Here is a 23,766-nt window from a genome sequence, read left to right on the forward strand (position 1 = left end):
AGGGGGGTGTTTGAGAGCAAATCTGTGCTACTGTTATACACTCTAAACTTACCAAACATAGAAGAAAAACTGCAAAAATTAGTGGAGATCAATTTCCTCCTTCAGAACTTCCAGTTCCTTAAGACATACCAAAAGGGCATCATCCCATGGAAGGCCAAAGCTCATTTCACAGATGGAAAGATGGCAGCTGCCAGTGAAACAGCAACCTGGTGCCAAGAAGAGCCACTAAAGCCGACGATGTCCTTCAACCCGAAGTCTGTCATTTGTGTGAAGCAACTGGAACAGCAGTGTGCCCTGAATTTAAACCACTAAGTGCTTTTCAGAAATAAGGACAAGGAACATTATTAACCTTTTTAATTAGAACATCCATAAATAAAATATCTTTACAACACCAAAGCATAGGTTATACTGATAATGTCCTGTTTCTTTTGTTATTTTGTGAGAACTATACACTTGTCAGATTATTTACATTTCTGGTCCATTACTTTTGTTTTTTTAATCAATTTAAAAAAAAAAAGAGAAAGAAAGACTTAAGTATAAAATGTAATAGTATCTTATTTTTGCAATAGTAAAACAAAACACTCAGATAGGTTGAATGGAAAGATTTCAGACAGTCACCTGTAACACAGGCCACCAGCATCAATTTAGTGTGTTACGGAGACTGTTAAAACAAAGCGCTAAAATGTTTTTCTGCCGTTTTCCATCCTGTTCTTCCAAATTAGGAATAAGTCTTGAGGAATTAGAACGTCAGCTGTCGACCGTAAGCTTTATAGCTTCTCCATTCCTCATCCCACCTTCATGAGGAGTGCAACAACTTTTATTTCAAACATTCTGGTGTTGAGACACATGAAAATAAGGTGAGAAAATACACCTTGTAAGGATTTCTACCACATGTAACCATCCCCAACCTCCAAAACCATTTTTAATTTCAGTTAAACAAAATGATTGGTTCAGTAACCCAAGGTCCAACTCTCAAGTGACTGTTATACATCTTCACCAGGATTCCATTGTTTTTTGGGGGGGGCTTTGGTGTAGAAAGCAGCACAGATGCAGTTCCTCTGGTCATCTCGCCTACTCAGCCTCAGTTTCAGGTCAAGGCTGGAGCTGCAGCCTCATGCAGCAATCCCGCCGGTGTTCACCAGCATCTCTTCACCAAACATTACTTATTGACAGAAAGCAGCAGGTTAATCTGAAAAAGAGCCAAGAAAAAACGTTGAATGTTTGCTCTGCTTGAACTAATCAATCTCTCTGAATGTGCTGAAGAAGTTTCTTTATTATTTAAGAGATGCCTTAAAGCTTGTTAATCCCACAGTAATGTACCTGCTCCATAGATGGACAAGCAATGATTTGAAGGTCTTCTCCACTGTATTCCTCCTGTAGCAAAGCATGCAGCCTTTGAAACACCTGCTGGATGTTATTCTGTTTAAAAAAAAAAGAAAAAGTCATCCTATTACCGAGTGCTGGAAGGAAATTAAACCACATTTCCATCTGGCCTCTGTCCCCTGACTACCTTGTTTCCATGTCAACCACTGAATTTTTGCTTTTTGTCTCGTTCAGCCTCACCTGGCACCTCGTGGAACAGTACACATGGAGCACACTGATTTCTCTATTTTAGAGTTTATGCCGACAAGTTATGGCTGAGGGCACAACCTCAATGGTACATTTAAAAAATACTCAACAAAGTAGACTTGTAGGGGGAAAAAAAAAAAGAATGCCATTTACATGTTCGAAGTGTAGTGGATGGCCTTTTAGCTTTGTATTTAACCTCACTTAGTGAATGGATTAACAGAGTGTCATGGATGAGTTCAGACATTTTAAGAGGTTTGTTTACATGGCAGGAGAGTGCTCACTGCAATGAGCTATAACATCAGTATCTACAACAATAGACGAAACACTCAGTTCAGCTTTCCAGCAAAACGCACAAAGGAAAATTGACAAGGACAAAGAAAACGATACGAGTGCAGTATGCAAATACACTTTTCTGTAAAGGGATTTGAGGATTTATTTTTGCTTTCACGATGACTGAAAAAGAAGCTGAGTCACGCAGTACGTGTTATACCCCATCTTTCACGCCACCCACCCTGACAGGCTTGAAAAGGATGAACTCTGTGTCTCTATTGGCCAAGTACAAGGACAAGCTCTGTAAAGTGCTTGGCAGCTTGCTCTTCATCACCCGGTAGGTGGCCATCACTATGTCGTTGATCTTTGCTGAAAAGAGAGGAGAAGAAAAATGAAGCAGCCGCCTGAAAAAACACTAACTCTGCCCTCTGGCGCTTGCTGCAGAGGTTTGGAGGAATTGATTTCTGACCCTCGTGGCTTTCCCTGACACACATCTTACCAGGCTGAGCCCAGGGTTGCTGGGAAAGATTGTAAGTGGGTCCGCCTTCCGTTGCCATCTTCTTAAGAGCTGCAACCTGCAACAAAACAGAACAAATAGACCCAGAAGATTCTGTGATGCGGTGATAGCAAATTGAATGACACTAAACATACAAGTGTTTACACAAATAGTAAAGCAAAATTAGTTTGTAAACAAAAAAAAAAAATGAAAAGCATGAATTATCACAATAAACCTGCAGCTGAATGACATGTCCTGAATGAAACGCATCCATTTGTCCTACCTTGCCATATAACTACAGAGCCCTTCAGTTAACAGTGATAACAGATCCCTTTTAAATAAAGCTTTGCAATAAATAACATTCGAAGGTCAGGACGAGCCGTCTCCGCCTGAGGCTGAGTCTGCCTTCGCTCTAGCAGTTACCTTGGTGAGAAACTCTTCAAGGTTCCCCACAAAGATCTGAGTCTGCTGCTGGATAAACTGTTCACAGCTGAACTTCAGGTGCCGGTCCACATCCTTCTTTGAATCAATGTAGTGCTCTTTTATCTCTGGTGTTCCCTGAGGAACCGCACAGAAAAAGACTTTAGCGCGATCAAGTGCTGCTTCCCTTGAGCAGGGGGGAAATCAAAAGTTCAGAAAACGAACAGCATCTTTGGAGAACCACAGGGAAGAAATATAAATTATATACACTGTACCTCCAACAGGAATTCAAGTATGGCATTGTGACTGTTAAGGCGAAAGAATTTGGGAACAGCCTTCGGGTTCAGGATTTTGAAGGCAGCATCTGAACACAAAGCAGAGATTAAATCTGGGTTGGAGCAGAATGAGAGTGCCCTCTAGTGCTTCAGACTGCAACACGTTATTAACCAAGAAGAGGCTGATGGAGCGACTTTGTCTGCCCTGTGAGCCAACGGTTAATGTACATTATGGTGTCGGATTACAATTTCCACATTAATTGTTGCCACCGGTGCATGTGATAGGCACAAGTTGCTTAATGAGCATGAAAATGTAATGACTGGCTTTGTCAAGCTGAAAACCAATGTTCCCCCAGCCTTTAATTATCTTACCTCGTGTTTTTTTCAGGTCCAGTGAGATTTCCTTGATGGCAAAATCGGTGTGAAATGGGGCAATCTGTTCACGCATTATCAGCAGGTGCTTGATCAGGAAAAGTTGCCCATCTACCTGTGTCTGCAGTGAGAGGAAAGTGCAGTTAGAACCACTGCCAACACAAAAGGGCATCTGCCGGATACCCCAAGGTAAAAAAAAAGACAGCCTAAAGTGCTGATTGAACCTAAAAAATAAATAAATAAAAAACAAACATAATGGTACTGCTTGACCAAAAACACATAAAAAAGAGGGGGAACAAACAAAAGGGAACATATCTCCTGTGAGTTATGCCGTTTAAATTTAGAGTCACTTAGCACTAGATATTAATAGCAAATATGGAGTGAGTGAAGTCGATAAAAACCCCATGTGGAGGGTAATTATCCTGCTGCAGAAGCCATCTTCTTTATACTCATCTGGTTTCATAAATAAAAAAACAGGAAATTCTGAAAACACAATATGCCTGTTTCTGCTCCCTGCTGAGCGACAGGGCGCATTTTCTAGAAACGTACCTCTATTTAACACGGTCTAAAAGCTCTAATATGTATATATTTTTTATTCAAACCTAATTTTTTTTTAACCATCAGGTTTCTGATATTTAATTTTATGGACAAAGGAAATAGATTTCTTTTGGCAGGATCTCCACAAAGAGGATTTTTGTGCCAGTTTCAGTGAAAAATACAATCAAAGTCCTCTCATCTGCTCGCCGAGCAAACCTGTAATTAGGCCTCCCGTAACGTGTCCTTCCTAACCGTTTCTCCATAATTTCTTCATCAAACTGATGCAAAGCTACAAAAAAAAACCACTTTGTCTTTTCCGCTTGCAGCTCCTTAATGAGCAGCACTTGTTGTAACTTCAGAGTAGTAACCAGGTTGTTCACAAAGACTGAAAATTCTCTGAATCCTCTGAGAAAATGAAAAGTCTTTGAAAGCTATGAACTAAATGTTGCCTCTTTTTTCCTAAAAACAAATGTTTTGATGTGAAATATGCTAATTTTACTGATAAAGAAACATTGTCAGAGTGTTTCTGTCATAACAATCAGAAATACAAAAGTTCACAATGCACTTCTTCATGCCGACCTTGCTTTTGATGATGATTTCAGAGGCTTTAAGCAGAGACTGAATGCAGGCAGATAAGGCTTCTTGAGATAACCCCTGAAACACTGCTCTCTGGAAGAAAAAAATAAAGAAAAACGTGAATAAAAGATGCAGCAAGCTGCTATTAAATCACAGATTTTACTGAAGTTTTAACATTTTTTTTCTAAAAATTGGAGCTCACATCTATGCATCTGTAGAGTTTGGACAAACAGACCAACGTTCTCCTGACAGTGGGATACCACATGCCGTGCAGATCCGCAGGAGAAATGGACGTTTGAAGGCGAGACACTTCTAAACTGCCTGGATTCAGTTAACGAAGGAGAAGAAAGCAACAACAAAACGAATTATTCTCACCTCAATGCTATCAAACACACATAATCAGCATCGGGAGAAGCGTACCAGCACTGTTGTTTCTTCTCACGCCGCCATCTTCTAGCTGCACATCAGAAAACGAGGACTCCTGTGACATCTGCTTCATCTGTTCTTCCTTCAAACTCTGAGAGATTTTCTAGTATGTACAAAAAGGAAAACATGTATTACTGCTACATCTGTTCAAAAACAGAGGGAGGAAAATGGAAATCTAATTTAAAAATCTGCACATGGGACCAAAGCAGAATTAATACATGAAGGTAGGCCTGCACAATATACCGCAAATTTATCGTTATCGCGACATCAAGCTGTGCAATATGCATACCGCAAAAGACGGCAAAAATCGCAATAAATGATTACCTTAAATGTGCTAAAACAATCTCATGGCAGCTTGAACTATTGAACAAATGAAATAAATCCCTTTATGCATTTGTTCAATATTGATGTTTGCCTCCTACGTCGACAAAGGTCATTTGGAGTGTAATTTTTAAACTCTTTCTCTTTCGGCTTTTCCCATCAGGGGTCGCCACAGCGAATCATCCTTTTCCACCTCACTCTATCATGGACATCTTCTACCCTAACATTAGCCAACTTCATGTCCTCTGTTAAGACATCCATGTATCTCCTCTTTGGCCGTCCTCTTGCCCTCCTGCCAGGCAGCTCCATCTCCAACATCCTTCTACCAATATATCCACTATCCCTCCTCTGAACATGTCCAAACCATCTCAGTCTGGCTTCTCTGACTTTGTCGCTAACACAGGCAACATGAGCCGTCCCTCTGATGTACTCGTTCCTTATCCTGTCTAACCTGGTCACTCCTAAGGAGAACCTCAACATCTTCATCTCCGCTACCTCCATCTCAGCCTCTTGTCTCTGTCTCACTGCTACCGTCTCTAACCCATAGAGCAGAGCTGGTCTCACCACTGTCTTGTACACCTTTCCTTTGAGTCTTGCTGGCACTCTTCTGTCACACAACACTCCTGACACTTTCCTCCAACCGCTCCAACCTGCCTGCACTCGCCTCTTCACCTCTTTTCCACAATCCCCATCACACTGAACTGTTGACCCCAAGTACTTAAACTCCTGCACCTTCTTCACCTCAGCCCCCTGTAACCTAACGCTTCTACCTTGATCCCTCTCGTTCAGACACATGTATTCTGTCTTACTACGACTGACCTTCATGCCTCTTCTTTCCAGAGCAAACCTCCACCTCTCTAGCTGTTCCTCCACCTGCTCTCTACTCTCACTGCAAATTACAATGTCATCCGCAAACATCATTGTCCAGGGAGATTCCTGTCTTACCTCGTCTGTCAGCCTGTCCATCAGCATAGCAAACAAAAAAGGACTCAAAGCTGATCCTTGGTGTAGTCCCACCTCCACCTTGAACTCCTCTGTCTGACCTACAGCACATCTCACCACCGTCATACTTCTCTCATACATGTCCTGAACTACTCTGACATACTTCTCTGCCACTCCAGACGACCTCATACAGTACCACAGCTCCTCCCTCGGCACCCTGTCATACGCCTTCTCTAAATCTACGAACACACAATGCAGCTCCTTCTGACCTTCTCTGTACTTTTCCATCAACATTCTCAAAGCAAAAATGGCATCAGTGGTGCTCTTACGGGGCATGAAACCATACTGCTGCTCACAGATCTCCACCTTCTTCCTAAGCCTGGCTTCCACTACTCTTTCCCACAGCTTCATTGTGTGGCTCATCAACTTTATTCCTCTATAGTTGCTGCAGTTCTGCGTGTCACCCTTGTTCTTAAAGATCGGAACCAGAACGCTTCTCCTCCATTCCTCAGGCATCTTCTCACTCTCTAAAATCCTATTGAACAACCTTGTTAGAAATTCCACTGCTGTCTCTCTTAGGCACTTCCATACCTCCACAGGTACGTCATCAGGACCAACGGCCTTTCCGCTCTTCATCCTTTTCAGAGCCTTCCTAACCTCATCCTTTCCAATCTCTGCTACTTCCTGCTCCACAACAACCACATCTTCCTCCCTTCTTTCCCTGTCATTTTCCACGTTCATCAGCTCCTCAAAATACTCCTTCCATCTTTTCTGTACACTCTCCTGGGTTGTTAGCACCTTTCCATCTCTGTCCTTAATCACCCTTATCTGTTGCACGTCCTTCCCATCTCTGTCTCTCTGTCTGGCTAGCCTGTACAAGTCCTTCTCTCCTTCCTTTGTGTCTAACCTGTCATATAGCTCATCGTAAGCCTTCTGTTTGGCCTTTGCCACCTCTCTCTTCACTCTACGCTGCGCTTCCTTGTACTCCTGTCTACCTTCCTCAGTCCTTTCTACATCCCACTTCCTTTTAGCCAACCTCTTCCTCTGGACGCAGTCCTGTACTTCCTCATTCCACCACCAAGTGTCTTTACCGTCTTTCCTCTTTCCAGATGACACACCTAGCACCTTCCTACCTGTTTCCCTGATAATCTCTGCTGTAGTTTCCCAGTCATCTGGAAGCTCATCCTGACCACCCAGGACCTGTCTCAACTTCTGCCTAAATTCCTCACAAGTTTCTTCATTCTGTAGCTTCCACCACTTGGTCTTCTTTTCTGTTTTCCCTCTCTTCTTCTTCCTGGCCTCCAGAGTCATCTTACACACCACCATGCGGTGCTGTCTGGCTACACTCTCTCCTACCACCACTTTGCAGTCAATAACCTCTCTCAAATGACCTCGTCTACATAGGATGTAGTCCACCTGGGTACTCCTACCTCCACTTCTGTATGTCACTCTATGTTCCTCTCTCTTCTGGAAGTAAGTGTTGACTACAGCCATTTCCATCCTCTTCGCAAAGTCCACCACCATCTGTCCCTCCAGATTCCTTTCCTTCACACCAAACCTGCCCATCACCTCCTCATCACCTCTATTGCCCTCACCAACATGCCCATTAAAGTCTGCTCCAATAACAACTCTCTCTCCTCTGGGGAAACTCTCTATGACCTCATCCAACTCACTCCAGAATCTCTCCTTCACTTCTAACTCACAGCCAACCTGTGGCGCATACCCACTGACTACATTCACCATCACCCCTTCAATTTCTAACTTTAAGCTCATCATCCTGTCTGAGACTCTTTTCACCTCTAGAACACTGTTTACAAACTCCCCCTTCAGAATCACACCTACCCCATTTCTCTTCCTATCAACACCATGATAGAACAGTTTGTATCCTCCTCCAATACTACGTGCCTTGCTGCCCTTCCACCTTGTCTCCTGCACACACAGTACATCTACCTTCCTTCTCTCCATCATGTCTGCCAGCTCTCTGCCTTTCCCTGTCATTGTGCCAACGTTAAGAGTCCCTATTCTCAAACCTATGTTCCTGCCTTTTCCCTTCTCTCTCTGGCCACGGACCCTTCTGCCTCCCCTCTTTCTTCGACCAACAGTAGTCAAATTTCCACCGACACCCTGTAGGTTAACAGCATCGGTGGCGGTCGTTGTTAACCCGGGCCTCGACCGATCCGGTATGTCTAAAGTGTTGTGGATGATTCGCATGGTGAAATGGAAATGATGTTTTTGGGTTTTTTTGCTATTTGTTTATAAACCGCAATTTATATCGTTATCGCAATATTAATTACCAATATCGCATATCGCGAGTTTTCCTCATATCGTGCAGCCCTACATGAAGGTCATTAAAACTTTTGGGAATTCCGAAAACGGTATGAAACAAAATGTTTTAATAACAGTTAAAGATATCTCTTAACCCTTTAGCACCAGAGATGCTCTTTGACATCTTTGACATCAGTGGTCCCCAACCTCCTGGCAGCAGACCAGTATCGGTAAGTAGGATAGTCGGTAGCGAGCCGCAGAGAAAAAAAAAAAAACAAAAACTTGACCTACATTTTTTTTCTTTTGTTTATCATTTGATTCTGAAGGAAGTTTTATTTTGAAAAACGACTGGATTCTCCTCAACACATCCGACTCATTTCTGACAAGTCGCTCGGTCCCGTGTCCAAAAAACATCCACCAGTCACCTAAAGCGGCTGCGCCGACAGCTAAATTGAACCCCCCCCAAGCTAGAAAAGTCAGTTTCTTTTGGCAGAAAAGTTGTTGAGGAAACAGAAGATGAGCCTTCAGAAAGCTGCATTTAATAGGAAAAAAAGCAGGTATTGTCACTGCAATTATAGATTTATTCCAACAGTTTTTCCCACAACATAATTATGCATAATATTCAGCAACAGGCTGTCTAATGTTATGAGAATGCTGCTAATTAAGATGCTCAAACAATGGATTCACGCTTCTTATTGTATAAAAAAAAGGTTTTAGTGTTGTTTTCTTTTTGTATTTAACTGTCTCACCTTAAAAGTTGGATGAGGCTGAAGTTGGCGTCCGTTTTTCTAGTTTCCACTTCGACAGTTATGGATTAAGGAATAATCTATATCATATTTTAATGGTTCCTACACAAAATCTGTTAAAGTTTAAAGCAGATATTTTTACAGAAGATGGGGATAAACTTTACCCTCAAAAGTTAAGAGAATACTGTCCAACATGAAATTGTTCTGTGGCCTGAAACAAGGTTGGAGACCACTGCTGTAGATCTTTGATCATTTGCACGATCACCGTGAATCAGCTGATTCAGACGTGGAGGAAATGTTCATATCGACTTTGCACTGATATGCAATTCCTTACTAAAACCAGACAGAATCAGCTGATTTATGTGGATCGTTTAAGCCTTTAACTACTAAAAAACGTGTTTCATATAAGTGCAAGTCTCACTTTAAAGTTAAAGTCCCTTAAGTTGTCATACAGTTGTGTGTGTGAAATTTGTTCTCTGCATTTGACCCATCCCCTGGGGAAGCAGTGAGCTGTAGACACAGACAAACTAGTCAGGCATATTGTGGCTTAACCCCTCCAATGCAACCCCTTAATGCTGAGCGTCAAGCAGGAAGGCATTGGGTCCCATTTTTCTTTTTTAATTTAAATGACTCAACATGTATTTAAGGTCTTTAGAACACTGACATGTATTTTGAAGTGTCAAAAATGAAATCATTTCCAGCAACAATAGCAAAGATTAAACAATATTTGTTGTTCTACCCATTATGTAAACAAAAAGCCCCAAATTTAGTCTTGTCACTTTTCTGAACACAGAACTCTTACCTCCATCATTTCCAGTTTTTCAGGATAAGCGAGATCCCCTGGAGCTGGGTTGTAACCTATGATGTCAGTCTGTATGTAAATGTGAGTCCGGTAGACCAGCCTCTCCTGAACATCCTCCAGCATCTGTTTCACCATAGTATCAAAGGCGCCCAGCTGGGAAGCTACACATGAAAGCAAACGGGGCACAGTTCACACCACAATCAATGAACTTAACAGAAAATCACTTCAATGGCGGAATCATTTCATCCAGATGCAGACATAGACACACACCCCCCTTTCCAAAAAACATTGTCATTATCTTTTTAAAAGATAATGCCTTCTAACTCAGAAAGAGGTTAACACATATCCATGAGTTTTCTGAACCCAGTTGAAACCCTTTTGGAGTCAGGGGGTTGCTGGAGCCTATCCCAGCCACTGTTGGGTAAAGGCACAATACACCCTGAGCGATTAGCTACTCCACCGCTGATTCATTTTTTTATGTTGTCTTTTGGGTTCCTAGTACATTCGTTGGACCTGTTTTTGTTTTTGTTGTTAAAAATCAATGTTAAACTTTTTTCTATTGTAGTGACTAAGAATTTATAAATAGTTTTTTAAAATGTGTTTGATTATTATTTTATGACTAGGAGCAAGCATTTTCTAATCAATACTTTTCTAAAGCCTTTTTAACCAAACAAAATTCAATTACCTTGCCATTTAGTACAAGTTTTATTTAATTTTCTCATTTAACCCTTCCTTGTGCTATCCTAGGTACTTTAACGTTGGGAGTTGGGTCATCTGGACCCACTAGACAGTGCTCTGAACCTTTTTTCTTCAATGATTTGTGATCTTCACTGGATTACATGAAATCTTTCCACCTTTATCCACCTTTGTCATGGTAGGGAGAACACGTCAATGTAAGGGTGGGGTCATCTAAGATAGCACAAGGGTTAAAGAGCCTATATCATGCTTTTCTTAAGCCTTTCAGAGTAACTATATCTATATATATGATTACCTTTGGCTCACTAAAGTTAAATTAGGAGTTAATTTTTCTAAACGGAAGTGAGACGACTCGATCTCTGAGGCCTCGCCTTTCTCTCCTTGTGGTTACTGCCCATTTCATGACGTCAGCCTATAGCCGGCCTCGGCAGCGTGTCTGCAATTCGCCCCCACGAAAAACAAACAACATCTGAACTTTTGCAAAGATGGATGTGCATGTTGTTCATATTAAAGGAAAGTGTTTTGCCGATCCCCACCAGCTCCACAGAGAAAGTGGGTGTTTGTGTTAGCCTGGGGGCGGTGCTGGCAGCACAGACTCTTCCTGGAGGGGGTGGTTCCTCACTTACTTACATCACAATAATAATGTGAGAACCCACTAGTTCTTATGGATTAGGAGCGGGTGGTACTCAGAGAGAAGGTTTTTAGAGGAATACTCAGAAATGCTTGAATCAAAATACCGCTTTGGGGTTATAATACACTTTACATTATTTATTTATTTATTTATTTTTATTTTATTTTTTTAACTTGTCCTGTCCAACAGCTAGGCAGGCAGATGAGAGCTGAGGGCCTCTTGTGTTGGACATATTTTACTTTAACACTTTACATTATAATACACTTCAAAGCTCAAAAAAGTTATGATAAAGGCCATTTAAGAGGCATAAAATATGTCTATAACAATCTCAATGACCATGTTGTATATGTAATCACATATGACCAGGAATTAGAACTTTCTAAAGATAAACAGAAATTAATTTAAAAATGCCTTATACTGTCTTTCCATTTTTATGTTGTCTTATATACTTAAGTGCAGTTTTTTCCTCCTAAACTTTGTTTTATGTCTTCAATTACATCAACCTGCCTGAGGACTGCAGATGGAAATGAGCCTATAGGTAAAAGCTGGCATGTTTACTTTTTAATGTCCCTTTCTTAATAAATAAATGTTTTAATAATCATGTTGTCTTGTTCCAAAAGAAACTACCGTACATAAAACTCTTAAGCACAATCAAATGTGCTGAACTGAAATAAAACATTTCTATTTTTTAGAGATTGCTTAATGATGCAAATCAGACCAAGTTCTACAATTTCAAGAGTAAAACTGACCAAACATAAGTTCTATATTATCATACTGGATATGTTGATAGACAAAGGGGATGCAGACAGCACCCAAAACAAACTCCCTGCAGCAGAGTGTTCCACTGCTGAGAACACAAGCTGCTTCTTCGAGGAAACATCCAGCCAATCATGAGCTTTGACATTTCACGTTTGTCATTAGCATTTGTTTAAATATAAAAAAAGTTATCCATCCTGTAGCACTAATGGCTGTGCAACCACCTCAGATGTGGCGACATTTAAGTAAAGATCTAGCATTACAATTTATTTCTTTTCCTCAGATAGGCACCGCCTGTTCTTTTCTTTGAATGAGCCACCTCTGTAATCTGTTTACAACTTCTTCACTCTCAAGACAACATTTCTGGTCTTTTAATGCACTGTTAGCTTTAGTTCCAGTTCTACAGATGTTTAACTTCAGGATTTAGTAGCCACCTTATTTCCCACAAACCTCTTTGTTCCTGCAGAACAATTTAAGTACACAAGAAGAGACCCAAAGGAAGTTTTTATCATGCACGTTCTTAATCGTGTCTACCATGTTTAACAGATTAGATTACAGGTAGGTTCACCAGAAGCAGAACATTAAGGACAAATAATAGTTTGTTGCTGTTGTGTTTTGTCCCAAGCTGTATGTTAATTATTTAATTATGATTATACCGTTTTTAGACAAAATAAAAAAAAGAAAAACTGTTATTTTCTAGGACAGTTTCTGCAGAGTTCATTAGAAATTTGCCTCCGAGTTGCAGGGGGAACTGCTGGTGTGGAAATATCTTAGTCCACTTCCCTTCACTGTTGCTGAAGGCTCTCTGTTCCCATGCTGTCCCACTAGCTTACAGCACCTGGGGAGCTGCCTAGTGTGGCCCAGCCAGCATCATTTCTAAATCACAAATACCCTCTTTTTTCAAACGGCATTTTTTCGTCTACTCCTGATTCACGATTCATTTAGAAAAAAAATTTTTGACTTCATTTTCTTCACATGTGTCCTCGATCATCAAAAAAAGGCCAGTATAATAAGTTAAAAAGACCAAAAGCACAATTTCTATTGGAGTGAGTCTTCAAAGTAACTTAAAATAGCCCAGTATCAGAACAGCTGCACATGCTTCTAATACAGTTTGTATTTATTTTGATAAAAAAATACTCAAACTGCAAGAGTAGGACAAGCTCCAACCTACCATTGTTACGAACATGGTCTTCAAGCATCTCGTTCTTAAGGATGCCGCAGAGCTCTGACAGGGTTTCCAAGTGGACGATGTGGATTATGAGTGGCCGCAGGACGTCATACAGAGATAGACACAGCTTTTCTAACAGCTCACTGTCAAAAAAATAAGTAGGAAAAGCTCAAAACTTAAAGATGGTTAAAATTCAAAAGCAAGTCTAAGTACCGGTAACAAGGTAATACATATCTTGAGAATTAAACTCTTTACACAAGTCATGGTACTCTCAGAATGCTTCTGCCTTATGCAAACAGGAATAATTTGTCTGTGTGGTTCCAGACAATGGCCTCTTTGTGTTAAGTAAACACGTTTTCCGTCTGTTGAGTGCTGCTTACTCGAGTTTGGATGTTGGCTTAGAGAAAAAGTCGTTGTACAGCTGGTGTTCATCCTGGCACACATGGACCATAAAGGCACAGCCACTACGGACCTGAACAAAGACACAATCCTCACATTATGATCAAAGGCTTGACATTTTATGAACTGTTTATAGCATTTTGCAAATGATAAAACTCACACACATGCTTTACTTTAAAAAAAAAAGGGAAAAAATACTGAAGGAAGAGAAAAATAGTTGAAAAAAAACAAAACAAAATCAGAACAGCAAACAAACCCGCACTGAAAATCAGTGGGGGGAACACATACATAAAATAATATGTGTAATAGTCCCAATGTACCCACATCTATTTATGTATCAAATAGTAACAATTGCATGTATTTAATTAGTTAAAAAAAAATAAAAGAAATTATTTGCGTACATGTTTTTTTTATTAATATGTTTATGTATTTTTATTTTTTGATATTTGTATGTAATTTTAAGTGTGCTATATTTTATGCTTTTTCCTTTTGTAAAGCATTTTGTGACTACTCTCTTTGAAATGGGATATATAAAACTTACTATTTTGTTAATTATTCTCGTCTTTATCGTCACAAAATTATGAGGGGGAAAAAATGACAATATAAGTTTACAAATCTCTGGACGTGTGCAAACATAAGGAACCAAAAAAGAAATGCCATAAACAGACAGAGCAGAATATAGGTAAGAGATCGGAGGTCACCTATAGGCAATATGTTGGGTAATAATTGTATTTGGATACATGCATCATGTACATCTAATATATTTATATATAAAATCAGAAGTTTACAAAAGATATTTCTATAGTATTTCTTTTTAGGAACAGGTCCCTATGATCGGGTGTTAACAGATGTGTGTGTTTAATCATTAGTTTACAATACTTATAGGCACAATGGATATGTGCACTAATGAGTCTATAGTATAAAACAATGGTAAAGAGTAGATCTGCTCAATAAATCCCAAATTTATTGTTATCGTGATATCAAACTGTGCAATACGCATATCCCAGAAGACAGCGAAAATTGCAATAAATGGTTACCTTAAATGTGCTTAAACAATCTTATGGCAGCCTGAAGTATTTAACGAATCAAATAAATCAATTTATGCATTTGACCAATCAGATGGACCCCTTCATGTTGTTGACCAATCGGAAAGAGCCCTTTTATGTTAGATGTTCGCCTCCATTGTAGACAAGTGTCATTTGGGGCATAATTATGGTATGTTGACTTTTATTTAAATTAAACTGTTGCAGTGAAATGGAAGTTATGTTTTTATTTGTTTTACTTTTTCATGTATCAAAAGTTATATCTTCATCGCAAAATATTGATCATTGATACTGCAAATCTCGAGTTTTCCTCACATTGTGAAGCCCTAGTTAGGAGAATGTAAGGGTTCTATAAAGAGACAGCTGTAGGAAAAAACTGCTTTCCCTTAAAGTGATTTGATTTTAACATGATTCTATTTGTAAATGTTGTTATTTAGAAATGATTAGGATATGTTGGAACAAATGACTTAAGAAATGTTAAAAACAAAAAGCAAGCCTTTGAAACACTAGAGATCCTCATTGAATCAGAAGAACATTTAAACAAGAAAAAGTCAATAACATTCAGTAAAAACCAAGGGTATAAAAACTACCACTCTTTAAAACCCTTAAATGTAAAAAAATAATTAACATATTTTAACTCAATCTACAGTGGGGCAAAAAAGCATTTAGTCAGCCACCAATTTTCCAATTATTCCCATTTAAAAAGATGAGAGAGGCCTGTAATTTTCATCATAGGTTACTCAAATGTGAAAGAAAAAATAAGGGGGGGAAAAATCCAGAAAATGAGACAGCCTGATTTTTAAGGAATTTAGTTGCAAATTATGGTGGAAAATAAGTATTTGGGCTAGCAAGATTTCTGGCTTACACAGACCTTTAACATCTTCTGTAAGAGGATCCTCTGTCTTCCACTCATTACCTGTATTAATGGCCCATGTTTGGACTGGTCATCTACAGTATTCTCCCCATATTCACAGGGGTTAGCGACCAGAGACACCTGCAAATATGCCGAATACCCAAATATGGAGAACCAAACCCCGACCCCTCGACCAAAGTACGCCTATCAAAAAACCCCTTTAAAATCATTTATTAAAGAAAATTAGGATATTGCTCAACATACTGGTAGTTTTTGTTTTTTTCCAGAGCCATTAACTTTACCGTAGCATACTTTATAACGCACATTAGGACTCTCTCTCTGTCGCTCTGTGCCTTAAATCCAGGAGCCCGTGCTTCCTCCTTCTTCAGTTAAGTGCGAGAGGGCATCTTCTTCCAGAAGAGGCCCGTTTCATCAATATTAAACATCTGCTCCAGATGATATTTATTTCTTCGTGATTATCTTCCTCACCGTTGCGGGATATTTTCCGGCCGCTTCTGAGTCAGTTGATGCCATTTCTCCATTTAGGGATACAAACTTCAGTTATAGTTATTGAGGAACTGGTTGAAATAGCTGAAATATTTCTTAACAGCCGGCAAAGAAGCCAAAGGGCTGGTGTGCTCTTCGTCACTGCTCCCTTCCTCCCCCCGCAGCACCTCATTCGGAAGCAAAAGTCTCATACAAGCGTTTTGAGCTTAGGTTTTGTGCTGAACCGGAAGAGTCACATGACTGAAAATAAATCAGCGAATGCGTGAAACCGCAAATAATGAAATGTGAATACCCGGAGGAACACTGTATTTAAAAGACACCTGTCCACAACCTCAAACAGTCACTCTCCAAACTCCACTTTGGCACTAAAAACAAAATTGTTGACCTGCACCAGCCTGGAAAGAACAAATTTGCAATAGGTAAGCAACTTGGTGTGAAGATGAAACCATAATAGAACCTTTTGATAAGAACTCGTCGTGTTTGGAGGAGAAAGAATTCTGAGTTGCATCCAAAGAACACCATACCTACTGTAAAGCATGGGGGTAGAGCCCTACAACAGAGGCAGAGACACGTGGTAAGACGTACTCTGCACTTTCATTTTGACACGCTAAACATTGTACATCGCACAGGTGTCATCATCCTCTCCCCTTCCCACACTCATGGTGCTAAAAGGAAGTAAACACAACAGGAAGAAATAACTAAGGGTGAAACAACATAACTGCCAGATGAAAGGACACGTAGCCAAAAACAAACACCCGTGCCCAACCCTAATTTGACCAAAGCAGGCAAAGGGGATTGATTTAATTCCCAGTGCTACCAGCTCCGACAGTAACCCCTGCAGCCTGTGGAACTCCGACAGCAGACCAAACGTGCACGTGACCAACACTACAGTACAACAAAATTATATGACTTGCATGAAAACTGTGGTATTTTCTAAACATAACAATAAACATGAATTATGACATGAGCAACGTCCTCTCTGCCCGCAACGCTCTCTGGTCGCTATAATAACATTTAAACATGCCTTCAAAATAAGAGCATGGAAAATCCAACTGCCCACAATGTTGAATGGTTCGAGGGAATCTCCCGTTGGAATAAATCGGTAGTTTAAGTAGGACTACTGATACTGTCTATTAAATGTAGCTTTCTTTTTTTGGAAGTCAAAGGCTCCTCTTCTGTCTCCTGGCTGGGCCTTTTCCACTTGGCAAAGAAACTTTCCAAAGACGTTTGTTTTTTATTTATTTTGCTAGCTCCTGAGTTTTATTTTAGCGATATCCTATCACGTGACCGAGACGAGCGAATTGACCTGCATCAAGAGTAACATAGACGGATGTCACAGAGAATCTGGCAATTTTTCAAAATAAAACATTTTCAGATTCCAAAATAAATAAAACGGAAGTAATATAAGTCATTTGATTTTTTCCTGTGCGGCCCGGTACCAAATGACCCACGGACCGGTACCGGTTCGTGTGAGGTTCTTTTCTACGTCTTCTCCATCATGTCGCAAGGCAACCTCCCGTATCCCGCTGAATTTTTTTCAGCCGCCCAATCCCGCCTGGAGCAAAATTCAAACCGCCCACTCCCGCGAGATTCGCGTTGGGTCCCGCGGGACCCGGCAGGACCCAATCCCAATGCAGCACTCTACATGGGGGTGGAAACATCTTGCTTAGTTCCTGTTTTTCAGCAAAGTGACCAGGACAACTCATCCGTGTAAAGGAAAGTATGAATGGGGCCATGTATCTTCAGATTTTGAATGAAAATCTTACTCCATCATCAAGGGCATTGAAGATGAAACGTGACTGGGTCTTTCAGCATGACAACTTTCCCAAACACACTGCCCCGGGTAACAAAGGAGTGACTTCGTAAGATCCTGGAGTGGCCTAGCCAGTCTCCAGATCTCAACACAATAGAAAATCTTTGGAGGAAGTTGAAAGTCTGTGTTGTCCAGCGACAGCCCCAAAACATCAATGCTCTAGAGGAGATCTGCATGTAGGAATGGGCCAAAATACCAGCAACAGTTTGTGAAAACCTTGTGAAGACTTACAGAAAACATTTGATTGTGGTCATCACCAACAAAGGATATATAAGAAAGTATTGAGTTATTGACCAAATACTTATTTTCCACAATAATTTACAAACAAGTTATGTAAAAATCAGATAATGTGATTTTCTGGATATCTTTTTCTCATTTTTTCTCTCATAGTTGAGGTATTCCTATGATGAAAATTACAGGCCTCTCATCTTTTTAAGTGGGAGAACTTACACAATTGGTGGCTAAATAAATACTGTTCTGCCCCACTGTATATATGCTTTTCTTTATTGAGCCCAAAGCTTTGTATGTTTCTAAAATATTGTTTAAAAGACCATAGAAGGATCATGCGTCTATTCAAAACCATTTAAAAAGGCTTACCAGTGCACAGTGGTCTTTGCTGTTTTGGTTGGTCAAGTCTGTAATGGTGGATGTGATGCAGGGACTGAGTAGCTGCTCTCTCTGGGTGAGATAGCACTGATGGATTTCATCTAGAAGCTGACTATATCTGCTCAGATCATGAGAGAACAAATTCAGATTAAAAGCTCGGAAAAATGTTTATGGCATGGATGGGATTCCTGTGGTTTTGTTCTAAAGGAAAATGATGATACTTACTCAGTAATCTTCTCTGATCGCTGCTCGACCTGTTCAATGAGTGACTGGGAGAAAGGAATATAAAGAGAAAAAAAAATGGTATAAAATCTAAGAAACATTTGCAACATACATGTTAATGTTCCAAACAAATGTTACTCACTCTAACTTTAGGAGCAGCAGCTCGAAACTTAACATAGTAAAGTGTAAAGGCATTGTCAGCATTAGTTAAGCCCATTGGATCCTGGAGGGACAAAAAACACTGTTGTTCAACTACCGTAGGTTTATTTAATGGAAAAATATTTCAACAAACCTAAAGGCAATACGAGGATGTACAAGAAGATACAATGTGGAAAAGCAACTGCAGATGTATTTATATTTAAACAAGAAGTAGCAAAACACTTTTGATAGTCATATAATCTAGTGTCAAAAGATTTATAAAATAAGAAAACAAAAACATGCTGACAAAAGCCTGTGGTGAAATACATATTTTGTTACAGTAAAGTAAGGGAAACCACACAAACACAGTTAAAACCCTTCTTACCCTTTTTGTTAACTGGCTTGTAAGAGACTGCATAGTGTTTACAATGTAGACCTTCATTAAGTGCATAGCTTTAGACAAACATTGTTTAAACTTGGCCAAATAAACTGGATAATCCTTAAAACTGGGCTGTAATAAATAGAAAAACAAGTATTAGTCATTTCAAACAAAACAAAATAAAGTTACCATCATTCTAATCGTGAATAAAACACACAAAAACATGTATAAAATTAATTTCCTTTTTCTTGAATTATTTGGCTAGAAAAGTTCATGAATTATTAAACTAATTTAATCGATTAAACAGGAATAAAAAAAAATTCTTATGACAAAACAAACATTTAATTTTGAATTCTGTGTTCCAGATCTTAAATAACGATAAAGAATAAAGATCATTCATATTTTGTCATTTACTTTTATACTTGGATCGTTTAAATTTACAAATTCTCCCTCAAAATAATCATCGCTGGAATAACAAACTATTGTTCATTTCATTGTCAACTAAAAGTTAAACTAATTTGTGTTTTTATGAGTAACAAAATAAGCCCTATGATTTATTCAAGATGCAGAAAATAGTATATCTGAAATCATTTTACTTAAATATAATCAACTTAAATGTTTTCTGCCAATTCTTAAGTACTATACTAGTAAAAAATATGGAAAATGCAGGTTACTTACATGAGAGGAAACATATTCAATGCAGTCATCTAATTTGGACAACATTGGTATAAAACCTTCACTATTTACAGATAGAGTTGGTGAATTCAGTTTCTGTAAGTGTAGCAAAGAAAAGATCATATTTACAGCCATATCAAACATCAAGTCAACAATTGTATTTTTAATTCAACGCATTTTTGCTGAATTCCCAGATTAATTAAAGCTATAAAGGCTGGATCACGTTTTGTTATTTGTTTGCATCGGTTATCATACAACTTAAACTTCAATCCACATTTTTGTCTATATTGCATTTCTACAAGCTTGATCGTTTTGAGCGGTGTCTAAAGCTTAAATAAAAGCAAATAAGTAACAGTGCATTTTTGAAAGCAAAGGAAAAAGCCCAGCTTACCGTGTTTATGTTTTCTAGCTCATTAAAATATGACAGTTTCTGCTGAATATTCTCTGCCAGCTCAACAAGCTCTGACTGTAAAAGAGAAAGCATCTACATATAAACATGTATATCTTAAGAAGTACTAGCTTTTATTAGCAAAAAACACTTAAAAATATATGTATATGTATATATATATATATATTTATAACTTTTCATAAATATAGTTAGTAGTGTTAAGGTTTTCCACAAATGTTGAGGAGTAGTTGTGCTTTTAATGTTCATACTGTATTGTTAAAGGAGTCTCTTTAATATTTTAGTAAGCATGCCGTTTCTGTCCCACCTGTTCTTTCAGGAGCTGCTCACAGGCTTCATGTAAGGCACCGGTCTTATTGGACACAAACAAGTACTGTTTCTGAAGGGAGTCCAAGTATTCAAGAGCTTCGTTGACATCCTTCAAAATAGCATCACAGTGTTCCTGGTAGCAGTTTAGTTCGTCTCTGGTTTTCCTAGAGGAAGCGGAGACATGCGTTGACTTTGTATATTGGATATGAGGGTTCCCTAAAACAATAATAGTTTATTATAACAAAAATTTGCCTTTTACTTTTGCAGGAAATGTGCAATTAATGATGAAAAACATTATTTTAACATGTTATTGTGGCATTTTTTAGATGACGGAGGGCATAGACAAAAAAAAAAAAAAAAACTGACCTTAAAATTGCATTTCTGAGTATTTCTTTGTAGAAATTGCTCTGAATCAGAAGCAAACAAAAAAAATGACAGCTGGCATCATGCACTAAACTGCTTGACTAGATAGCTCCAGTATTGCTCGCCTTTCTTCTTTTGCACTGGTAATGTTAGGTTGGGGTTGTGGGGGTTTAAGCTAGCGGGAGCGCCCGTAAGCAGAGCGAAAGTGAGCCCACACTTCCATGAACCGGGATGAGGGGGGCCTGCCTGCTTTCTCACACCTGGAGCAACATCCTCCTGCACCAAACGGACATCAAGGGGCGGAGCCGCCTGTCAAAGTTTGACAGGTGACTCCGCCTCAGTCCCAATCAACTGTTTTTATATACGTCACATCACTACCACCTGATGAGGACTCTGACGAAGAAACTTATAAGGGATGTGAAAAAACACAGCCGTGTCTGATAATAGCAGAATCTAAGATGTCTACTGAACTACTGCCGCTCTGCAGAAACAATGGTCTTGAAAACATCACAGGTCTTTCATTTGGGCTGATAGACCACTGGGAACACTTTGACAACAGATCAAAACATGATCAGAGTGGGTCTTTAATTAGGTTTAATTATTTATATTTAGGTTAATAACTTTACATTTTGGCTTGAAAATGTAGTAAAGCATTAGCATCATTTTTGATTACTTGGCCATATTACTTTTTTTCTTCTTTTTTTTTTTAGTAAATATACAATCCACTGTTTCCTAGTTAAGAATTTGTACTCTTTACATATGTCTTTGACAAATATTTAACTCCATTTAACTGTACTGCTAGAAACAACACTTGTGGACAGACACAATATGACATCAACAGTGGGAAACGCACTTGTATTTTGCGCTCTCATCCTGGTCCATGTTGGCCTGCAACTTGGCAAACCAGGCAAAAAACTGCAAGAAGAGTGGAAATAAAATGTGAAAAAATCTTCCAACATAAAATCCACACCTGCATGTGCTTTGCTGTAATAAGTGTTAAAATGGCTGTAATGACCAAAAAAAAAAAAAAAAAATTAAAAAAAATAAATAAAAAACCTGCTGAGCTGTTTCTATCCTGTCATTTTCCATTTCCAGCATCTGAAATCCTTTGAGGAGAACGTCCTCTGTTGACCCGGGGACGGGGGCTGTGAACGGGGACTGTAAGGACCGAGACGACAGGCTGCACAGGTCCTCGATGGGCAGCTGCAAAGTAACACAACAGCAGCTTGTTTGGTTCTGCAAACACTAACAGCAACCCTTCACCTGAAGCTAAGAACTTCAGAGAGAAGAGCACAAACTCAAGCGATTCATGCTGTCGATAGCTGAAATTTTATAAATATTATGTTTAATATTTGTTATCAGAATAAAACAAAATAATTGCTGCTCATAGAATGTCTAAATCTACTCAAACTGTTTCTCCTTTGCCTTTGCAAAGTAAGTTAGCATGTTAGCTAGGCTAACGAGGCTAGTATTAGAGTCCCATCTCACCTCTGAAGGGACAGAAAGAGTTTCCGCGGCGGTTCGGATCTCCAGAACAGAGTCCATTTGCTTCTCCGTTAGGGGGGCGGTGGGGTCCGTGCGACGGTCCCATAAGGAGAGTTTCTCTCGGGTCTCCTTGTCTGTTAGATCCAGAAGAGACTGATCTGTGGACGCCATCGTCACTTCACAGCCTCAACGTCAGCAGAAGCAGGTTCTTCCTGTTCCGGTAGTAGGGGCGGGGCTAGGCGAACAGGATGGACCAATGGCTTCTTCTTCTTCTTGTGATTTTATTGGCGGGAGGCACTAACGTGAAGGTGCATTACCGCCACCTACTGTGTTGGAGTGTGGGTCAGAGTGGGGATTACCTAACCAAATGTAACTTAAAAAAAAAATAATAATAATAATAATAAACTAAATTCTCCTCAATAACCTAGTTCTTTTCAAAAAACCTATAATCGCACCATTGAAATTCTCCTCCCCTCCCAAAAGCTTCCTTAAAGTCATTTGCTCACCCTCTATCATCCGTACCCTACTTTCCAGTTGTCGTCTTTCCTCCCTATACAGTTCACACTGACATAGCACATGCTCCACCGACTCTTCCCCTCTCCCGCACTCACACAAACCAGTTGGATGTTTCCCTATCAAATGCAATGTATTATTTAAACCAGTGTGTCCCATCCTCAACCGTGATATTATGCAGCTATCTCTGGTGTTTACTCTGACATTCATACCTCTCCCTACTCTGTCCTGAATACTAAATAGATGTCTTCCTTTCCTCTCCCTTTCCCATTGTGTCTGCCATTCTTCCATAATACGCCTCCTAACAATTGCCCTAAATTCTGTCCTATCTAATGGAATTTCCATCTCTATTCCCCGTTTCAATGCCCTTTTTGCCAGGAAGTCAGCCATTTCATTTCCCTCCACCCCCCTATGTGCTGGTACCCACATGAATCTGATGTTTATTTTCAAGTTTGCCAACCTGATCAAACTCTCATAAATTTCATATAAAATATCTGATCTGCTCTCAGAATTGTATGACTTCAGAGACATCAAAGCTGACAATGAATCTGAACAAATTATACCATCCCCAATTCTGTTCTGTTCTAGCCAGTGTAAACTATATGATATTGCCAACATTTCAACTGTAAAAACTGAAAGATCCTTTGACGTCTTAACTCCAACAGATTTGTCCAATGTAGGGATACAGAAAGAAAAACCAGTTCGCATTGTTGCTGGGTCTTTAGATCCATCTGTATATATGGGTATAAATGAAGCGTGGGCTGTGTCTAATCTGTCTGCTGTTAAC

General features: G+C 39.5%; 1 protein-coding gene across 1 annotated transcript; it reads right to left on the reverse strand.

Annotated features, from left to right (window-relative positions):
* Nucleotides 1-339: 339 nt before the first annotated feature.
* Nucleotides 340-22,723, reverse strand: cog3 (component of oligomeric golgi complex 3). The gene is made up of 23 exons (XM_023950803.2): nucleotides 22,470-22,723; nucleotides 22,038-22,184; nucleotides 21,835-21,896; nucleotides 20,617-20,782; nucleotides 20,295-20,369; nucleotides 19,907-19,999; nucleotides 19,235-19,360; nucleotides 18,854-18,934; nucleotides 18,715-18,758; nucleotides 18,481-18,607; nucleotides 13,649-13,740; nucleotides 13,272-13,411; nucleotides 10,018-10,178; nucleotides 4,936-5,044; nucleotides 4,718-4,836; nucleotides 4,519-4,608; nucleotides 3,403-3,523; nucleotides 3,031-3,119; nucleotides 2,759-2,893; nucleotides 2,339-2,414; nucleotides 2,081-2,208; nucleotides 1,321-1,419; nucleotides 340-1,189 (listed from the first exon to the last, which is right to left on the reverse strand). The coding sequence occupies exons 1-23, from the start codon at nucleotides 22,635-22,637 to the stop codon at nucleotides 1,160-1,162; spliced, it is 2,478 nt and encodes an 825-aa protein (XP_023806571.1). The 5' UTR covers nucleotides 22,638-22,723; the 3' UTR covers nucleotides 340-1,159.
* Nucleotides 22,724-23,766: the final 1,043 nt, after the last annotated feature.

This window comes from Oryzias latipes, chromosome 21, assembly GCF_053564925.1.
Source record: "Oryzias latipes strain Hd-rR chromosome 21, Olatipes_Hd-rR_3.1".
Lineage (NCBI taxonomy): Eukaryota > Metazoa > Chordata > Actinopteri > Beloniformes > Adrianichthyidae > Oryzias > Oryzias latipes.

What these genes read in the sequence shown, in the direction of transcription:
- cog3 (XM_023950803.2), bottom strand. Translation starts at nt 22,637, where the DNA reads ATGGCGTCCACAGATCAGTCTCTTCTGGATCTAACAGACAAGGAGACC. An exon ending in GATGAGAGCGCAAAATACAA is followed by an intron (nt 20,783 to 21,834) that starts GTGCGTTTCCCA and finishes CGCTTCCTCTAG; the next exon opens with GAAAACCAGAGACGAACTAA. An exon ending in AGACCATGTTCGTAACAATG is followed by an intron (nt 10,179 to 13,271) that starts GTAGGTTGGAGC and finishes TTTCATGTGTAG; the next exon opens with CTTCCCAGCTGGGCGCCTTT.